This window comes from Drosophila eugracilis, unplaced genomic scaffold (genome assembly GCF_018153835.1).
Source record: "Drosophila eugracilis isolate 14026-0451.02 unplaced genomic scaffold, ASM1815383v1 contig_1963, whole genome shotgun sequence".
NCBI classification, from domain to species: domain Eukaryota; kingdom Metazoa; phylum Arthropoda; class Insecta; order Diptera; family Drosophilidae; genus Drosophila; species Drosophila eugracilis.
In genome coordinates this window covers 83928-99533 of record NW_024572825.1, presented here as the reverse complement: position 1 = coordinate 99533, position 15606 = coordinate 83928, and the positions used below count along the sequence as shown (strand labels likewise).

At 39.1% G+C, this 15606-nt stretch overlaps 1 protein-coding gene across 7 annotated transcripts; it reads right to left on the bottom strand.

Annotated features, from left to right (window-relative positions):
• Nucleotides 1-96: 96 nt before the first annotated feature.
• LOC108112562 (ubiquitin carboxyl-terminal hydrolase Usp2) lies at nt 97-15434 on the bottom strand. 7 transcript variants are annotated; one of them, XM_017222524.2, is made up of 11 exons: nt 15388-15434; nt 12170-12298; nt 11457-12109; nt 7625-8476; nt 4255-4471; nt 3645-3791; nt 3371-3584; nt 2982-3304; nt 2299-2448; nt 2158-2236; nt 97-1897 (listed from the first exon to the last, which is right to left on the bottom strand). In XM_017222524.2, the coding sequence occupies exons 3-11, from the start codon at nt 11970-11972 to the stop codon at nt 1825-1827; spliced, it is 2571 nt and encodes an 856-aa protein (XP_017078013.1). In that variant the 5' UTR covers nt 11973-12109; nt 12170-12298; nt 15388-15434; the 3' UTR covers nt 97-1824. The 7 variants fall into 7 exon arrangements, 6 of the variants coding, with proteins under 6 accessions (XP_017078013.1, XP_017078022.1, XP_041673783.1 ...); XM_017222533.2 differs by lacking the exon at nt 15388-15434 and having other exon boundaries at nt 12174-12298; XR_005993660.1 differs by lacking the exons at nt 7625-8476; nt 11457-12109; nt 12170-12298; nt 15388-15434 and adding an exon at nt 5412-7432 and having other exon boundaries at nt 97-1330; nt 1382-1897.
• Between the last annotated feature and the right edge of the window lie 172 nt (nt 15435-15606).

Sequence of the window (15606 nt, the reverse complement as noted above, 5' to 3'; positions counted from 1 at the left end):
TTTTTTTTTCAATTTTATTTATAGCAAAGTAATACAGTTCCTTACCTTTGATATGACCCATGATATCAACGCCGAAATAAAACAATCTTAGAGTGATTCGTTTTTCAATTTAATTTTTGCATATGTTTTTCCTTTTTTTCTCATTGTTTTTTATTTGGATTTTCTTTAACGTTAGTAAAATATCCAACAATTATAATTGAAATTAATAGTTCAAATTAAACGTTTATTTTGTTTACAAATAAATAAGTAATGTGTCTTGTTCGTTTTTATTATATCTCATCACAATTTAAGTGATGTGTGGGTATAGTTGTAGACTTTCTATTGCTTTTTTGTGGCGAAAACGAGCTCCTTATGTACACATACTGTTTCGTTTGGTGTAAGTCTGTGTTTGGAGGTGTCTGTGATTGTTATATATCATATACATAAATACAATAAATAAATAATTTACAATATATATTATATAAACAAAATAGGCAACAAAATATATATATATAGGAAGTATAAGAGGGATTTCTGGGGTGATGAAAAAACGTTCGGCTTAATCTACAAAATACACATAAAATCAAACAAAACATTGTTTCGTTAAGTAGCTCTCATACATGTTTTTAGACTAGTTTTGGTAGCCTTTTGCTAGCCAAACAAAAGAAAAATTTTATTAACTTTAAACGAACTTCGTATCGGTAATTTGTTCCCGGGAAATTCTCTCCTACTTGTTGGTGTCAGAGGAATTTCCAATTTTAATGGACTGGTAAGTTAAGCTGATTGGTTGGTATATTGACTAAAGGATAACAATGGTTTTTTGGTGTTGATGATGATCGTTTCAATTTTAATTAATAAATTTTACTACTAGCATTTATCATAAGTACGTTTCCACAATGCAGATTATAGCTTTACATTGCGTCCCTCTTTACTCAATTTATACCTTATTTATCGTTTAATATTATCTCTTATTAGTTTCTTAAAAGCCGTTTCTTTTAGCTAGTGTTTTTCTTGTGGTGCGATTGCGGTTTGTTTGGTTTTAATCGTCTGCAGTTTGAAATATTTATTGCTGTTATATTTGCTTTGTATCTGTTATGAAATATATTGCACAATACGAATTTAATTTTATAATTAGTTGTTCTCTTCCCACGTTTAATTTGTTTATTATACACACAACCACAGGACATTTTTCTTCGGCAAACCGACTGAAAGTAGGACAGGGGTAGAACGATAGGCGAATAACAGATAGAGAGTAGGTCATGCAAATTAAAAATTTAGTTAAAAAAAAACACTTAAAAAGAGAAATTTTGAATCATTAATTAGTTTGTGGAGGTGATTGCCTTACGTATCCCTATAAAAAACATTCTGTCAATATATATTAGTAAGTAGTATTGCATTTAACCTGGGGCTTGAGGTTTTTTGGTTTGCCGAGTTGTTAAAGCACAGATTCATTGTTTTCCGTCAGAGTTTTATTTTGCTGTTTTCTTGTTTTTTTTTTTTTATCCATCGAAGTTCGTTTTTATATATGTATGTACATTCATATTCATTCATGTTTTGTATACACTTCTGTTTAGTTTTTCCATTTTTGTTTTGGTTTCGCTATAAGTTAAAGAGTTGGTTTTGCTTTGCTTCACGTTGAGTTAAATTAATTAAATTTGTTTGTATGCAATTCTACGAAGCGTTTTTAAGAGTTCGTTTGTTGGTTGTTCCATTTCTTATCGGTCTCATCCCGTTCCTATGGTTATAGTGGTTGCAATCCCGATTTGAGAAGCGCGCTAGAAGATCTGGAACTTCAATCTCCCCGACACTTCACACCTTAAGTTGCCGTAGAGCTCAGATCGGGCCCTACGCACGCTCGTAGAAAAGAATATAGGCACTGGATGAAACGAGATGGTTTTCAGACAAGGCATCGCTGACGCTGCGGAATAAGGAGATGTCTCATTTAAAAGGTTACAGAGGTTTAATTCTATTCAATTTAAACTATTTAGTTAAGGTTTCAAAATGAATACATTAAGTGCAACGTCTCAAAACTCGCAGGGAAAAACTCAAAATCATTAGACGATTAGTGACTTATTAATTACATTCCCTGTTATGACATTCCGTCGAAAGCCTATTATATTTATAAACCCTTGGGCAAACCAGCTTCTGTAATGCGGAATACGAGTATACTGGACTTACATATTATCATTAAACTCGTGCCACTTTCGGGAGGCGGGATGCTTGCAAAGGGCAACATAATGACCGCCAGCCGTTGAACCTGTTGAATTAATTGAATTAATAACTACCAATTTTAAAACAAATTATATAACTGGAACTCACCCATGTGGTTGGATATCGCATAGAGCGAGTAATGAACATTCGAGTTGGAGTTGGCGCCATAGGAACCCATGTTTAGCTCGCTGTCCGATGTGGGGAACTCGACAATGTTAGACAGTTTGCTCCAACGCGTCTCCGAAAAGCGTTTTAGGTCTGTAAATTACATATTTTTATTATTTTGGAGCATATTTTACACTAAAGACTAAAACCTATCACTATCACTGACCGAGGCGGGGCTGACATAAACCTATGTTATGTTGTGGAAGTAGATAAAAATATCTAAGGCATGTATGCCTTGGATGTTGCGCCTTTTCTGGAAATTATGATTTTCCAACCGGTTGGCTAGATCGACTTGGTTAGTGATCCTGATCAAGAAATATTTAATCACTTCCTAACTCTTACAATTTCCGTCATTCATCATACGGCCTTAGTAAGATCGATTCGCCTAATGCCCTTGATCAGGAATATATATATAAGTTCGGAAACGCTTCATCCTACATATTACGCACTTATCGCCATGAACGGGCGTCCATAAATATACGCATATAAAATATGACATTTTTTCCTGGATATGTAGCAAATATAATAGTTTGCCAACAGATACAAAAACAAATAGGCTACAATGCAACACGTCGCGTTGATAATTACGTAATCAAGCAACTGGTAAATAGTGATAAGAGACTTACGTATAACAAGATATTTTGGGAAACGCTGTATAGTGAAGCTTTTGGTGCATTTCCGACGCGTCTTGCACTTGGCGCACGTGGGCATTTCATCGCCGTCAAGGACCTCCTCGCGTATAAAGAGGTCAAGGCAGGCCTCCAGCTTGCAGCGCGAAGAGGACGGTAGTGGTACGCTTAGGTCCCAGAACGGATCGAAGGTGACGCTGGTGTTGCCGCAGGTAGTGCATTTAAGCGTGCTCTTAAGCTGACCGACGAATAGGTCGCGGACCAACGAATTCTCGTGCCGTGTGTACCACTCCCAGGTCAAATCCGCTTTTTTATTGTCACTTTGGAGGTTTAAGCATTTTTCGGATAAGTTGATAGTGAATAGATACGAATTAATAAATACCCACCTGAGATTATCGTCAATATTAAGCGTCTCACCCTTGACGCCTGAGTTGAGGGCCGAGTGCAGCGAGTCGAGAAAGAAACGTAGGAACTCCTGCGCATCCTGTTGGTTATAGTCGCTATACATGCGGTGCTTTGTCGAGAAGGCTCGCTTCAGCTCCATGGGTGTTACCGTGTGTACATTCGAGGTCCACATCTCCTGGATGAGTTTGGCAAATTCTAATAGACACAAAGAGAGCTTTCAAATAAAATATAGCGATCGTGTGAAATAAAATTTACCGTGGAGTATCTGCTGATCCTTGGTGGAGGACGAGCGGGAGCCGTGGTGCGACCGCAAGAAGCGGGTCAACTCCTGGGTATGGCTTAGACACTGTATAACCGAGTTCATAAAGCAAGTGTTCCCAATGTTTCGCAGTCCGCACAGACCTGTGGATTGGCATTAAAAAAAAACAACTCGGATTAATTGCAATGAAAAGAGTCCGGTAAACCCAAGAACACTACTCCCCAATTGAGATGCGTGGGCTTGCATTCGCTAAGGAGAGGATCTACCACCCATGCCCTGTCATCAGTCTTCTATTGACTTCGTGTTAATATTCCTTTTAAAGTTTTATTTTATTTCAGCTTTCACGGAGAATTTGAATAGACTTTAAAAGAAATGGCAATGTCTAGCTAGTTGTTTTGAAATAAATAAAAATAAAAAAATAATTTCCACAAGTTCCTCCTATTTAATGATATAGGGTACGAAACGAAAGATTGTGTGCACGAAATTCTGTACATAAATGTCTAATTTGAGACCTTTTCAATTTGATGCGTATTCGGTTTAAAGTGTAATTTCCATTTGTATGGATAATCAGTAAATAACTTGGGTACATAAAATTGGGGCACCCACCTTCGGACTTTTCATCCCGCGACGAGGAGGCGCTTTTGTAGCCATCATCCGAATTGTGCTTCAGGGACGACGAATTAAGGGCAGAGGAGGTGCTGGCGATGCTACGGCTGGTGCCGCTCTCCCGGTCCCGATCCCAGTAGCGACTCGACGTGGGCGTCATGGGCGGCAAAACACTTCTGGCACTGCTGCTAACGCCAGTGCCGCTCCTCGCCGCCGTCTGCACAACAGAGAAAACATTAAATGTGAGTATTATTCGATTCTTTATGTAGATTCCCGAACTCAAATAGCATCCTAGCGTATCATTTCCAGTGATGGGGGTTTTTTGAGTACCTCTTACATTTATTTTAATATATACTTTAAAGTTTTTACTTTATTTAACAGAATTTTTAGTCTATAATTGAAAACTCGGCAAAAAACTAAAAATTCAATTTTCTTAAAATTGCTCAAAAAGTATTGTTCTGAATCTAAGAATAAAACTGCCAAATCAATTTACAAAATAAAGTATTGGAGCCTTTCTTCCGAAAATATATTTGAAAATAGTAAAGTACATAGAAGTAACAGAGTAGACACTATTTTATAAGGACTTCCTCAATATTTTCTTTAGAATTAATAAAGTATAGATATATAAAATTTTTTTTTAATTTGTCATCGCTAATATATATATATTACTATATTATATAGATTAGCTTTAACAATACTTTTGAAATAATCAATTTTCATGATTTGAAACTTTCCATCAATGATAGCCTCAAAAGCTGCGCATTGGTTCGGGGGGACATATTAATCGTTAGTATAAGGGAAAATTTCAGTAAATTAATCAATGCAACTAGCAATTAAACGGTTTGAGACTTAAGAAAATATAATAATGTGTTCCATAATGCAGATGAAGAGTGAGACAGCGGCAGCGATTAAAGAACAGCATGCATAGGATAACACAATAATAACGAAAAAGTATGTGGGGTGTGGGCTGAATCCAAAATATCAATGGAATAAATATACTTTCTAGCTACAAATTGTTGTCGAAATTTTGGTTGCTTGATCTTGCCAAGTGCAAGATATTGATGTATCATAATAATATATTTCAGAAGTAAACGAAATGGAGACAGTAATTTAAACTAAACTGAACTGATCGCTGTCCCGGCCAAGGACCGACTTACACTATCGCTGACGGAACTTTGGGCTGTGGCGGTGACTGTGGCGACGGAAGACGTGGCTGGTGTTTGTGTTGCTGTTCCACTGACAGCATTAGGTGTTTCGGCTATCGTTGAATCTTTGTTTACCTTGATGGCTATGGGTTGGCTTTCGCATTCGACTGACTGCCGGCTGTTGTGGGATCCTCTCAGGTTCAACTTGTTAATAGGCGAAACTACTGCCGTAACGCCCCCTCCACCAATTGGGCCTCCCACCATAGACGGTGCCGCCACCGGCGTGCTAACATTATTCATTGTTGCTGTTGTCCGATAGGCTGCTCTAGTCAGGGAACTACTATACCCTGCCGCCACTCTAATGTTTTCCAGGTCGCTGCTGTAGCGCTGCTGCAGATTGCCGCTGCTCCCACCTGCCTGTGATGAATTATTGCTACGATTAGTTCCAGCTCCAACTCCTGAACCTGACCTTGTAACACTGCCAGATACTATTCCCGCTCCAGAGCACGGAGTTTGCCTCTTTTGTCCACTAAGATTGTTAAACTTCTCTATGGAGGCTTTGATACTCAACGAATCAATACCATAACGCCTGGCATTGCTAGTGTTCCTGCTGTCCGGATTCACCTCGCCATTAATCTGCCTACAGAGACCACCGCTAAACTTTTCATAGGTGCTAGCGAAATTCGAGTGGGCCGAGGCAATAATCGTAGACTTGGGTCGCGGATAGCGATGGCCGGCTGACTTGGAACTGACAGGTTGCTTGGTTTGCTCCTGTTGCTGGGCCTGATTTGAGTAATGTCGTAACTGCAACGGCGGTGTGATTGGCTTGAAGTAACAAATGCTCGCCTTGGTTGATGACCCGCCTCCAGGACCAGTGGTCGGAGGATCATCGCTGTCAATGTAGGTAATATCATCGTGTTGCTGTTGCTGGCGTTGCATGTTGTTATTTCCACCGTTGTTAAGGTTGCTGATGTTGCTGCTGTTGATATTATTATTATTACTGCTATGGCCATTCATCATAGCTGCTCCAGCGGATGATTGGTTGTTATTGAGCGGCTTCAGCTTGCCGCAGCTCCTGGTAGACGTAGAAGTTGCAGTTCCTGCTGCTGGCGTAGAGCGTGCACTGAGCTTAAGCACTCCGTTGCTGGTGTTATTGGTAGTGTTCCTGCTGCTCGTGTTGGTGGTGCTACTGCTAATGGTATTTGGTTGCTGGTTGCCATTGAACATGGGCGTGCGTCGCATATTAACCAGCGTTGGTGCCCGGATTCCGTTGTGGCGGTGATTATTGTTCCTTGAATCCTCACCAGCTCGACAACGCTTCTGCGGTTGCGACGTGGTTTTCACCTTGCTGGCTGTCACCTGGGCATGGGCCAACTCGCATTCAGCCTTTAGAAATGTGGGATCCTTGTAGCTGGACACTAGAAAGTAACGTTGATTGGCTGTCCGCACCGGATTGTTGGGTCCTCCTCTTGCTCCAGTCGATCCCCCTGATGATGATACTTCTTTTGCACCTTCTCCAGGTGTTGCTACTATAGATGATGTTGCCGACTGCAATTTGGACGCCTGTGGAATCTTGTGGAATCCTCTGGTCTTCTTAATGTCTAACATCATTCGACGAGATGGTCACTGCACTTTCTCTTTCTCTCAGCTACAGTTGCTCCTCTTCTGGTTTTGGTTTTAAAGCGTTTATTTTTGTTGCCTGCCTAAGGTTCAGTGGATACGAGATTTTATGTTGTGTTTGCCTGTTTCCTCGCCGCCTGCCAGGAATAAACTAATGTCGACTAACCGGATAATCCTGTTCAGTTCCACACTCTATCCTAAGCAAATGGTTATTTGGATGATTTTATGATGGTTTGTAGGGAATTTAATTTAGTTAGGAGTTAGCCTGGCGTTTAGTTGGACTTGGTTTTTTAGTTTAGGTTAAGTTAGAAGGGTCGCGCAATCTGCAAGAGTTTTAGCTAAAAATACATAGAAATGTAAACTTTATTAAATGATCGGCTGTTGCTTGGCTGACTTACTAACACAGAGGTTGTGAATTAAAATAAAAATGAGGTTATGTTGGGTTAGTGATGGGGTGGGGAAAATGTTAGGGGTTTTTTATTTATAATTTTTCTCGCAAACGCCATATATTTTTTTAGGTTGTGGCACATGCAATTAGTTCGTTTTTTTATGGAAGGGAGCGGCAGCACTTCTAGTCTCCGTTTAACTCTGGCCAAACTTTTTACCTTGTTGCTGTCGTTTAGCTTAAATGTGGCCGAGGTGCACACATCGGCATTGTCCGCATTATCCTGCTCAACACGTGCATCATCAGTGGTATCGTGGCTTCGATCGTAAATGGCGTTTCTTTTGGGTGAAGTCGAGAGAAGCGATAGACCATTTAATTTGACTTCAAGTCCGCCATTCGTTTCCTGTTTCTTTTGGCCATTTGTGGGCGGAGGTGGAGGTGGAGGTGGTTTCGGTGTTGGTGCTGGAGCTGCTGGTTCTACTGGTGTGGTCATGGGTATATCCTCCACCTGGTTTCGAAGTGTGGGGTTGCTGCGGAGTGTAAAAGTGGCCGTAGGCACATCGCCACTGCTGCTACTGCTGTTTATCGAGTACTTGGCCGAGCCCAACCTTCCCGTGGAAGCCGAGGAGTCCCCTCCTACATCGCTGCTATTGCTGTAGAGGCGACTATAGCGAGTGCTACTGCTTCTTGGCCTCTTCAAGTTCACCGTGCAGGTGGGTGTTGTCTCCTTGTTGCTGGCATTCTCCAGATCCGCCTCAGAATGCCCCGACCTGGAACGTGATAGTTCACAGTTGGGTTTATAGTTGGCCGGACTGTACTTTTCGTATATGTCCAATCCCGAGGTGGCCACCAAACGGGCCAGCGATGGGAATGAGGATGAGCTAGACAGCCGCTTGTTGCCATCGCCTTGAGTGTCTCTACTGCTATTACTGTTGTGGCCACCACCTCCTCCGCTTATCGGTGGCTTTTTGGCGGTATCGTGGCCTCGACGTAGACCATAGTCTTCCCTCTTGGCCGATCCGCTCAGGCTAATACCATTTGCGGTAGTTTTGGACGCTGAGTTGCGCGGTATCTTTGGGTTTCGTTTTTTTTTTTTTGGTTTTTTTTTTTCGTATTTTTGTGTTTTGATATTAAGACCCGTGGTTTTTGGCGAAACATTTACAGGTGACAATGAATTTGTGGAGCGTATTTGTTGTTTTTTTTTTTTTTTTAATTGGAGGTAGGCGGTAACGTTTAACGGTAAGCGGCAACGATAAAACATGTTTCATGTTCATGTTTTCAATGTCAAAAGTTATATAACAAAAACAAAATGTAAAGAAAAGAAACATCAATGATATGATCAATGATTGGGTTGTACACAAATGATCGGAAAGTGTTATAAACAAAATAATAGTCACAATCGCACACATTTTATTGTCGCTGAAAAATTAACGACTTTTCATTTATATAATAATTAAATTTATAAATCTAAAAAATCCAGATGCATTGATCGTGAAATATCTTTTTTGTCTGATTTTTGTTTAGTACTCCATCACTTATCATTAACGCTGTTTTATCCTCATATCTCTTGTAAATATTCTTAACATTTAATTCAGAAAAATTAAAAGAATCAGTCTTCTTTTTTTCCAACATAAATTTAGCGTTGAGATATGATGTCAAAATCGCTTTTCGCCCGAAAATGTTGTTTTTTTTTAATTAATTATACAAACAAATTTTGTAACTTAAGTTGCGTTTTCAGTGGAATGAAAATGCAGAGTCCAAAAATAGTAATTAGCGCACCAATAGAACTTTCTGCATGTACGAGGTATTGTCAAATAAAAAACAATAAACAATTTACAAACCTAAATATTTCGGATGCCAGATAATAGCCGAAGGTTATGACTGAAAGTGTGAAATGTCAAGGAAACCTACTGAATGCTTTAATTTTCCGTACCTTAAAAAAATGATATATGGAGACTTTACATTTGGTGTTCTCATTGGCATACACAGCGATAGCCCATTGCAATAACCTCGTTGCCAATTCTCAAGGGAATTACAGGAGCAGAGGGGATGACACATATTACCGTTGTTTGGTCAGTCGGGTGTTCTGTTATTTCTCATTGGAAGCGTGCCAACAAGTGGTTGGCTGGTCTGTTCAGTTCAGCTCAATTTAAGCACACCCCTTTCATTCCTGGGACTATGGGTGTGAATGTGGAATGATTGTGGAATAAGCTGTAACTGTGACTGGACAGGCGTGACTGTAACCATGGATGCAGTGGTGGATATAAAAAATACACTAGGACAAGGGCTTCATATTTAAAAAACACTTATGGTACATAAGGCTAAGAGGGGTTTAAGTGTATTTGCAGGCAGCAAATAAGATTAAAATGTAGTTCAATGTGGAGACATGTTCATATGCTAGGAGGACTCTATGTTGACCGATTTCAAGTTAATAAAGCTATCAGACTATCGACGAGACCTGTGTCATCCGTTGTAGGGAACATATAATAAACGTTTATTAACTGACGTCAGGGTCCACGTGAATCCGTGTAAGCTAAATTTGTTAATATATTACAAAGTCATAATCGGAAATCTAAACAAAACTTTAAACACAACAGTTTAAAGTTTAACGCGGTTTGTGGGCGTGGCTGGCTATTGAAAACCTTGATCTGCGCAACTAAGTCTTATAGTTCCCGATATCTCAGCGTTTATACGGATAGACAGTCATGGCTAGATCGGCACGGCATTGATCCTAATCAAGAATATATATATTCTTTATAGGGTCGAGAACGATTCCTTCTACCTGTTACATACTTTTCAACGAATACATAATATTCTATTTCATGAGTAACTATAAATAAATATATACCACCCGCAAAAGTGCAATCACAGTGCTACATCGACTATAAGTATTTTTTTTAAAGAATTGATCACATCAAAACTGGAATTGTGATTTCGTTTTAAATTAGTTTTCAAAATGATATTAAGCTCAAGCTGGAATAAAGAAATTATTTTGTTTGTCATATTCCTGGCAGTTAAATGGCTCCGATATGGCCTTTTGAAATTAAATACTACACGCCTTTGAAAAAAGATAGATTTGTAAGTGTCCATTAGAACGGACTGACGTTTAAAAATACTTTATAAATACTTTATAGGGGAGGAAACGTCTCTTTCACTGTGTTGCGTTCTGACTAAACAGGAACTGGTTTTAAAATTAAGAATTTTGTCATAGACATTTGAAGCAGCTATTTCATAGTGACCCTTCTTAGCGGTTTCCCTTGTCAGACCACGCATTTTCGCTAGATTTGACCCGAATACACACAATATTTACCCAGTGCGTGAGGGGTTGTCCATGTACATGTAGTTGGGCACGGGTGAGTGGGTGTTTATAGTTGGGTGCGGTAAGTTGTTTTGCTGCTGCACTGACAAAATTAAACTCAAGCGAAACGAAAATGCCAAAATGAAATATTCTAAATGCTGCCAAAAAGAACTAAAGTGACATTATAAGGCGCAGGAGGTCCGGGAATACAAATGGACATGAGTGAGGTTTGTGGAGTTATATTCTCGGGATTGAAGGTAAAAACCAACCAATGAATTTTAAGATGCAGATGTCAATAAAAGCTCTTGGATTGGATAAGGCCCCAAAGTTTAAAGCCTTTTATAATATGTCAAGGGTCCTAAGTTCACGACATAACTAAAAAGATAGTTTAAGATTGCGAACTTCGAAGTAATACTCTGTACTCTAACAATAAAAAAATCCTAAAATCTTAACTTTAAATCTTTTAGTCAAAAGTTGCAATAACAATAACCTGACTTACTTCACTTTATAAGAGCTAGCAATGTATAATTTTTAAAAGATATTTTATACGCCAAGCCAATTTAGAGAGCTTTCACTGTATAATAAACTAATATACAGGGTACAAAACGGATGATTTCGGGGATAGGATAGTGAGTAAAGTTATACCAAGGGCCCAGCATTCAGGATATTTAATCGTATAGAGATACAACTGAAAACCATGAGATCAGCCACCAAACTTAAGAAAATCGTATAAGATATATAAAGTGAAACTCACTCCAAATCGGCTGTAGGTAGATGAATCATAGCTGGAGCCGCTCAGATACGAGGACGTGGTGCGGTAGGCGGATGAGCTGGAGCTGGAACCACCACTCAGATACGATGGCGATGAGGTGGACCCAACGCTGTTCCTCTGCAGGTTAGAACGCGGTGCATACGAAGAGCTTGAGGAGCCGCTGTTTGAGGAATACGTCGAATACGAGATGGGATAGTAGCTGCTGCCGTATCCCGATGACGAGATGGAGCCGCCGGAAGAAGGCAGCCACTTGGATAGGCTGCTGCCGCGGTCGTAGCTGCTCGAGTAGCGAGAGTAACCGTTCGACGAAGCGCCTCCGGTGGACCGATCCACCGCACCACTGCCTGTGGTGGTGCTGCTAGAGCTGTTAATGTGGCCGCCGCTAGTGGAGTTGCCGCTATTGGTGTTGCCGCCGGAGGTGCCGGCCGACGATGTGCCGTAAAGACTACCGCTGCCCGCCGCTGACGTTGACGATCTACGCGGCGCAATTACACGCATATTAGTGGCAGCAGCGGCAGAGATTTAACCCCGGGTTCAGGATAAAATCTAGAGTGTCCTTAATGAGTTTTGTTTTCACCACTTCGTAAGGCTTAGCGGTTCCTGTTGCTTTTGCTTTTATTACTGTTCTTCGTGAGCTATCCATGGGATTTAAATTATATTAATTTTAAGTTTTATTCATTGAGGTGCATATGTACCCACGTGCGCCCCGGTATTTACATTATCATCGCCTTATTTCCCTAGGTTTAATTTATGTTGAAACTTAGTTGCTGCTTATGTACTACATCTATGACCCGTTCTTGTTGCTGCTAAGGTTGTAGGCAAATCTGAAAGAAAACAAATCGAATGGTAGATTAAACAGGCTTTTCAAAAGAAGTCCACATTTTTCTAAATAATAATAAATAATAAAAATGTGACGCCTTAGTCCAGGGCCGCAAATATTAGATACCCGTTACTACTTTACAAATTAAAAAAAAAACTAGCACCATCAGTTGATAGAACCTCATAAGGCATGTTTATTAACTGTCCGTAACGTCACTGCGAGGCGTTATTGCTAAATTTGGTAACACATTTCGAAATAGTCTTCCGATTTCAAAAGTGACTCAATTTTAAAGGTTTGTGGGTGTGTCACTTCTGTAATCTTCATGCCTATCTAATATTTACAGTTTTTTAGTTCTGATCTCATCTCTTATACAAATAGAATCGACTCGACTATCGATCCTGATCAATATACTATATACAGTCGGCACATAATTTATTCGTACAAAGATGAGTTTCAAGTTTATTCCTTAATTCCTCGAAAAATACAAAACGGAAATTGAAATATAATATCTCAAATGAAAGATATACTTTTCGAGCATATATTTTAAACATAAAATTAACAAGTTTTAACTTAAATACTAGATAATTTCCTTAATAACGCATTTTTTCACGCACAAAAATTATTCGTACACTTCTAATTCTTGACTTCTATTTCTGAATTCAATGACAATCCGCGATTCTTTTTTAACTGTACTCCGGAGCAAGCTTCGGTGTACTATTCTCAAAGTTTTTTAGTTAGTTTCGCTGGACGAAATGGGTCGGGGTCAAGATTTAACCCGAAATTGGTAGAATTATTGTCGTAGAGAGACGAATTGGAAGGCACCACATATTGACACCACGGGAGGATCATAAATATGTAAGTACAGCATTACAAAATCCCAGAACAACATCTACAACAATTCTTAAAACCCTAGAGAAGCATTCAGAAAAAAAAAATGTACACAAACCATCCGGAACACTCTACACAATGCTGGTTTACATGGTAGAGCTGTTCGTAAAAACCCATTGATTTATGATTATAAAAAAAATGCGTTTCGAGATCGCAAAAGAGCATATAAGCAAGCCGAATAATTTTGAGAGACACGGCGGTCCTTTTAAAGTATGTCAAAAGGCTAATTAAGCCATGAAGGAAAAGATTTGATTCCAACTTTTAAGCACGTTGGCAAGAATGTGATGGTTTATGGGTGTATAGCTGCAAGTGGAGTGGGTCGAATGGTTTTAGGTATAAATACATTTTAGGCCAAAATTTAATTCCAAGTGCCCTTAAACTTGGACAGAATCCAGCGTCTTTCGTATTTCAATAAGATAACGCTCCTAAATATTTGTGCACTAAATGTGCAAGAGTGGCTTTTATATCTCTACAAGGAGCAAAACCCGACTGTGCAATCACCAGATTTGAACCCCACAGAAAATTTATGGTATATCGTCCAGAAAAGGACAACATATCCTCGAAGGAATCCTTAGAAACAGCAATAATAACTGAATGGGATTCAATTGATGCTGACGAGACGAGCATCTTTATAAAAAGTATGTGTCGACTTTTACAAGCTTCCATTAAGGCCAACGGAGGAATCACTGAAGATTAAAATCCTTAAATCTTTGGAATTGATGTTTTTTGTCAACATTGAAGTGTAGGAATAATTTTTGTGCGTAAAAAAATGACTTTTTTTTGCATTATTAAGGAAATTATTTAGTATTCAAATTAAAACTTGTTAATTTTATGTTTAAAATATATGCTCGAAATGTATATCTTTCATTTGAGATATTACATTTCAATTTCCGTTACGTATTTCTCGAGATATTAAAAAATAAACTTGCAACTCATCAGTGTACGAATAAATTATGTGCCGACTGTTTCTTTTAACAAATATTATTATAAATTCGGGGATGCCCCAGGGAATACCAATTTTGAAGGATACTCCTACTCCTTCTCTTCATCCCCATCCCAACGATTGATTTTTCACCAGCGCATCACATACACAGGACAATCAATTAATTCAGATTTTTAATCGTAAGAATGATTGAGAGCTTTTCATTTTTTGTTCTTGCACATCGTTCACTTTTGACCTTTATTTTGACCCTAATAATAATAAACAGTTAAGGCTAGACTAGAAAACCGATCAGCTGCTGCGTTACTTGTTTACATTTGCAAAATAATAAGCTGTTCCGAGTTTGTCATAACAACAACAGTAAAGTAGATGGGCCTTATGCGGTAACACTTAAAACTAGTAGATATGTGGGTTTGTGTCGCCAGGCAGTCTACACCCCCTTCGAGAAATCCGTTGATTTTTCCATACACGAGTGTATACCATGTGTGAGGCGGGGAGATAGGCCCTAACTATTTTAAAATGGCCACACTTTCACAAATCGATCGTTCGTTCATAAAATACTACAACTACACTACAGCCCATTCACACACATGGACTTCACAAAACTAAATAAAATTCTTCAAGTCGCTCACAGGTGCAGCTGAACCATTCCACGTTTAAATGGTTTTCTTTGGATAAAAAATTCACACATCCTCTGTATATAATTACGATAAATCCCACAACAAAATAAAAACGATACGAAATGAAATTCTATTTATAAAAGGCGCACTCACACACATACGCACAAACGCGCGCATGTTTGGCAGTGAAATGTGAGAGGAAAAGGGGGAAGGCCAGCAGTAGTAGTAAAACATGCAAAAGACCATGTGAGCAAGCGAGATAGCACTTTTAGCGACACTGTCACACACAACATACACACATATACAGACGGCGGCCGCGTACGAATTACGCAAAGTGAAATATCTTTCTCAAAATGGAAAGTGAAAAATTGGCGTAAATGACGACTACTGTGAATTTTTTAGCCATCAGTTAAACCAGAAACAAATACAAAATATATCAAATTTGCACTGAAATAGACCCGAACAAGAGAAGGGGGATTGCTGTTATAAATTTGACCGCAAAACGAAAATCACAAGGCGAACGAGGTCGCGCAATCGAAAAACGTCGTCCAAAAATGCTGACAACAGGCAAATATAAGTCTCAATTTAAACGCAATAATATTTTAGGTCAATGGTAAGAAATTTTCAGCACAGCACAAAACTCACTTATTATTCGGAAACTTTTGTTGGCAAGTGTGACCGCACCAGCAAATCACAAATGTTAGAGTTGCTTGTTGATGACTATCGATATACACGGTTCGTAAGGGGCATTCCAAAAAAAAGGAGAGTGCAACCGATAAGTCAGGAGGGTCGTTAGCTTGGAAGAGTAACTCCGCTATAATATTTTTTTTTTTTTCAGACAACCAACTATACTTGCATTAATCT

Coding starts and splice junctions, on each gene's coding strand:
- LOC108112562 (XM_017222513.2), bottom strand. CDS start 7,010: ATGATGTTAGACATTAAGAAGACCAGAGGATTCCACAAGATTCCACAG. Junction 3,305..3,370: donor AATATTGACGATAATCTCAG/GTGGGTATTTAT, acceptor AAACCTCCAAAG/TGACAATAAAAAAGCGGATT. Junction 2,237..2,298: donor TGCGATATCCAACCACATGG/GTGAGTTCCAGT, acceptor TTAATTCAACAG/GTTCAACGGCTGGCGGTCAT.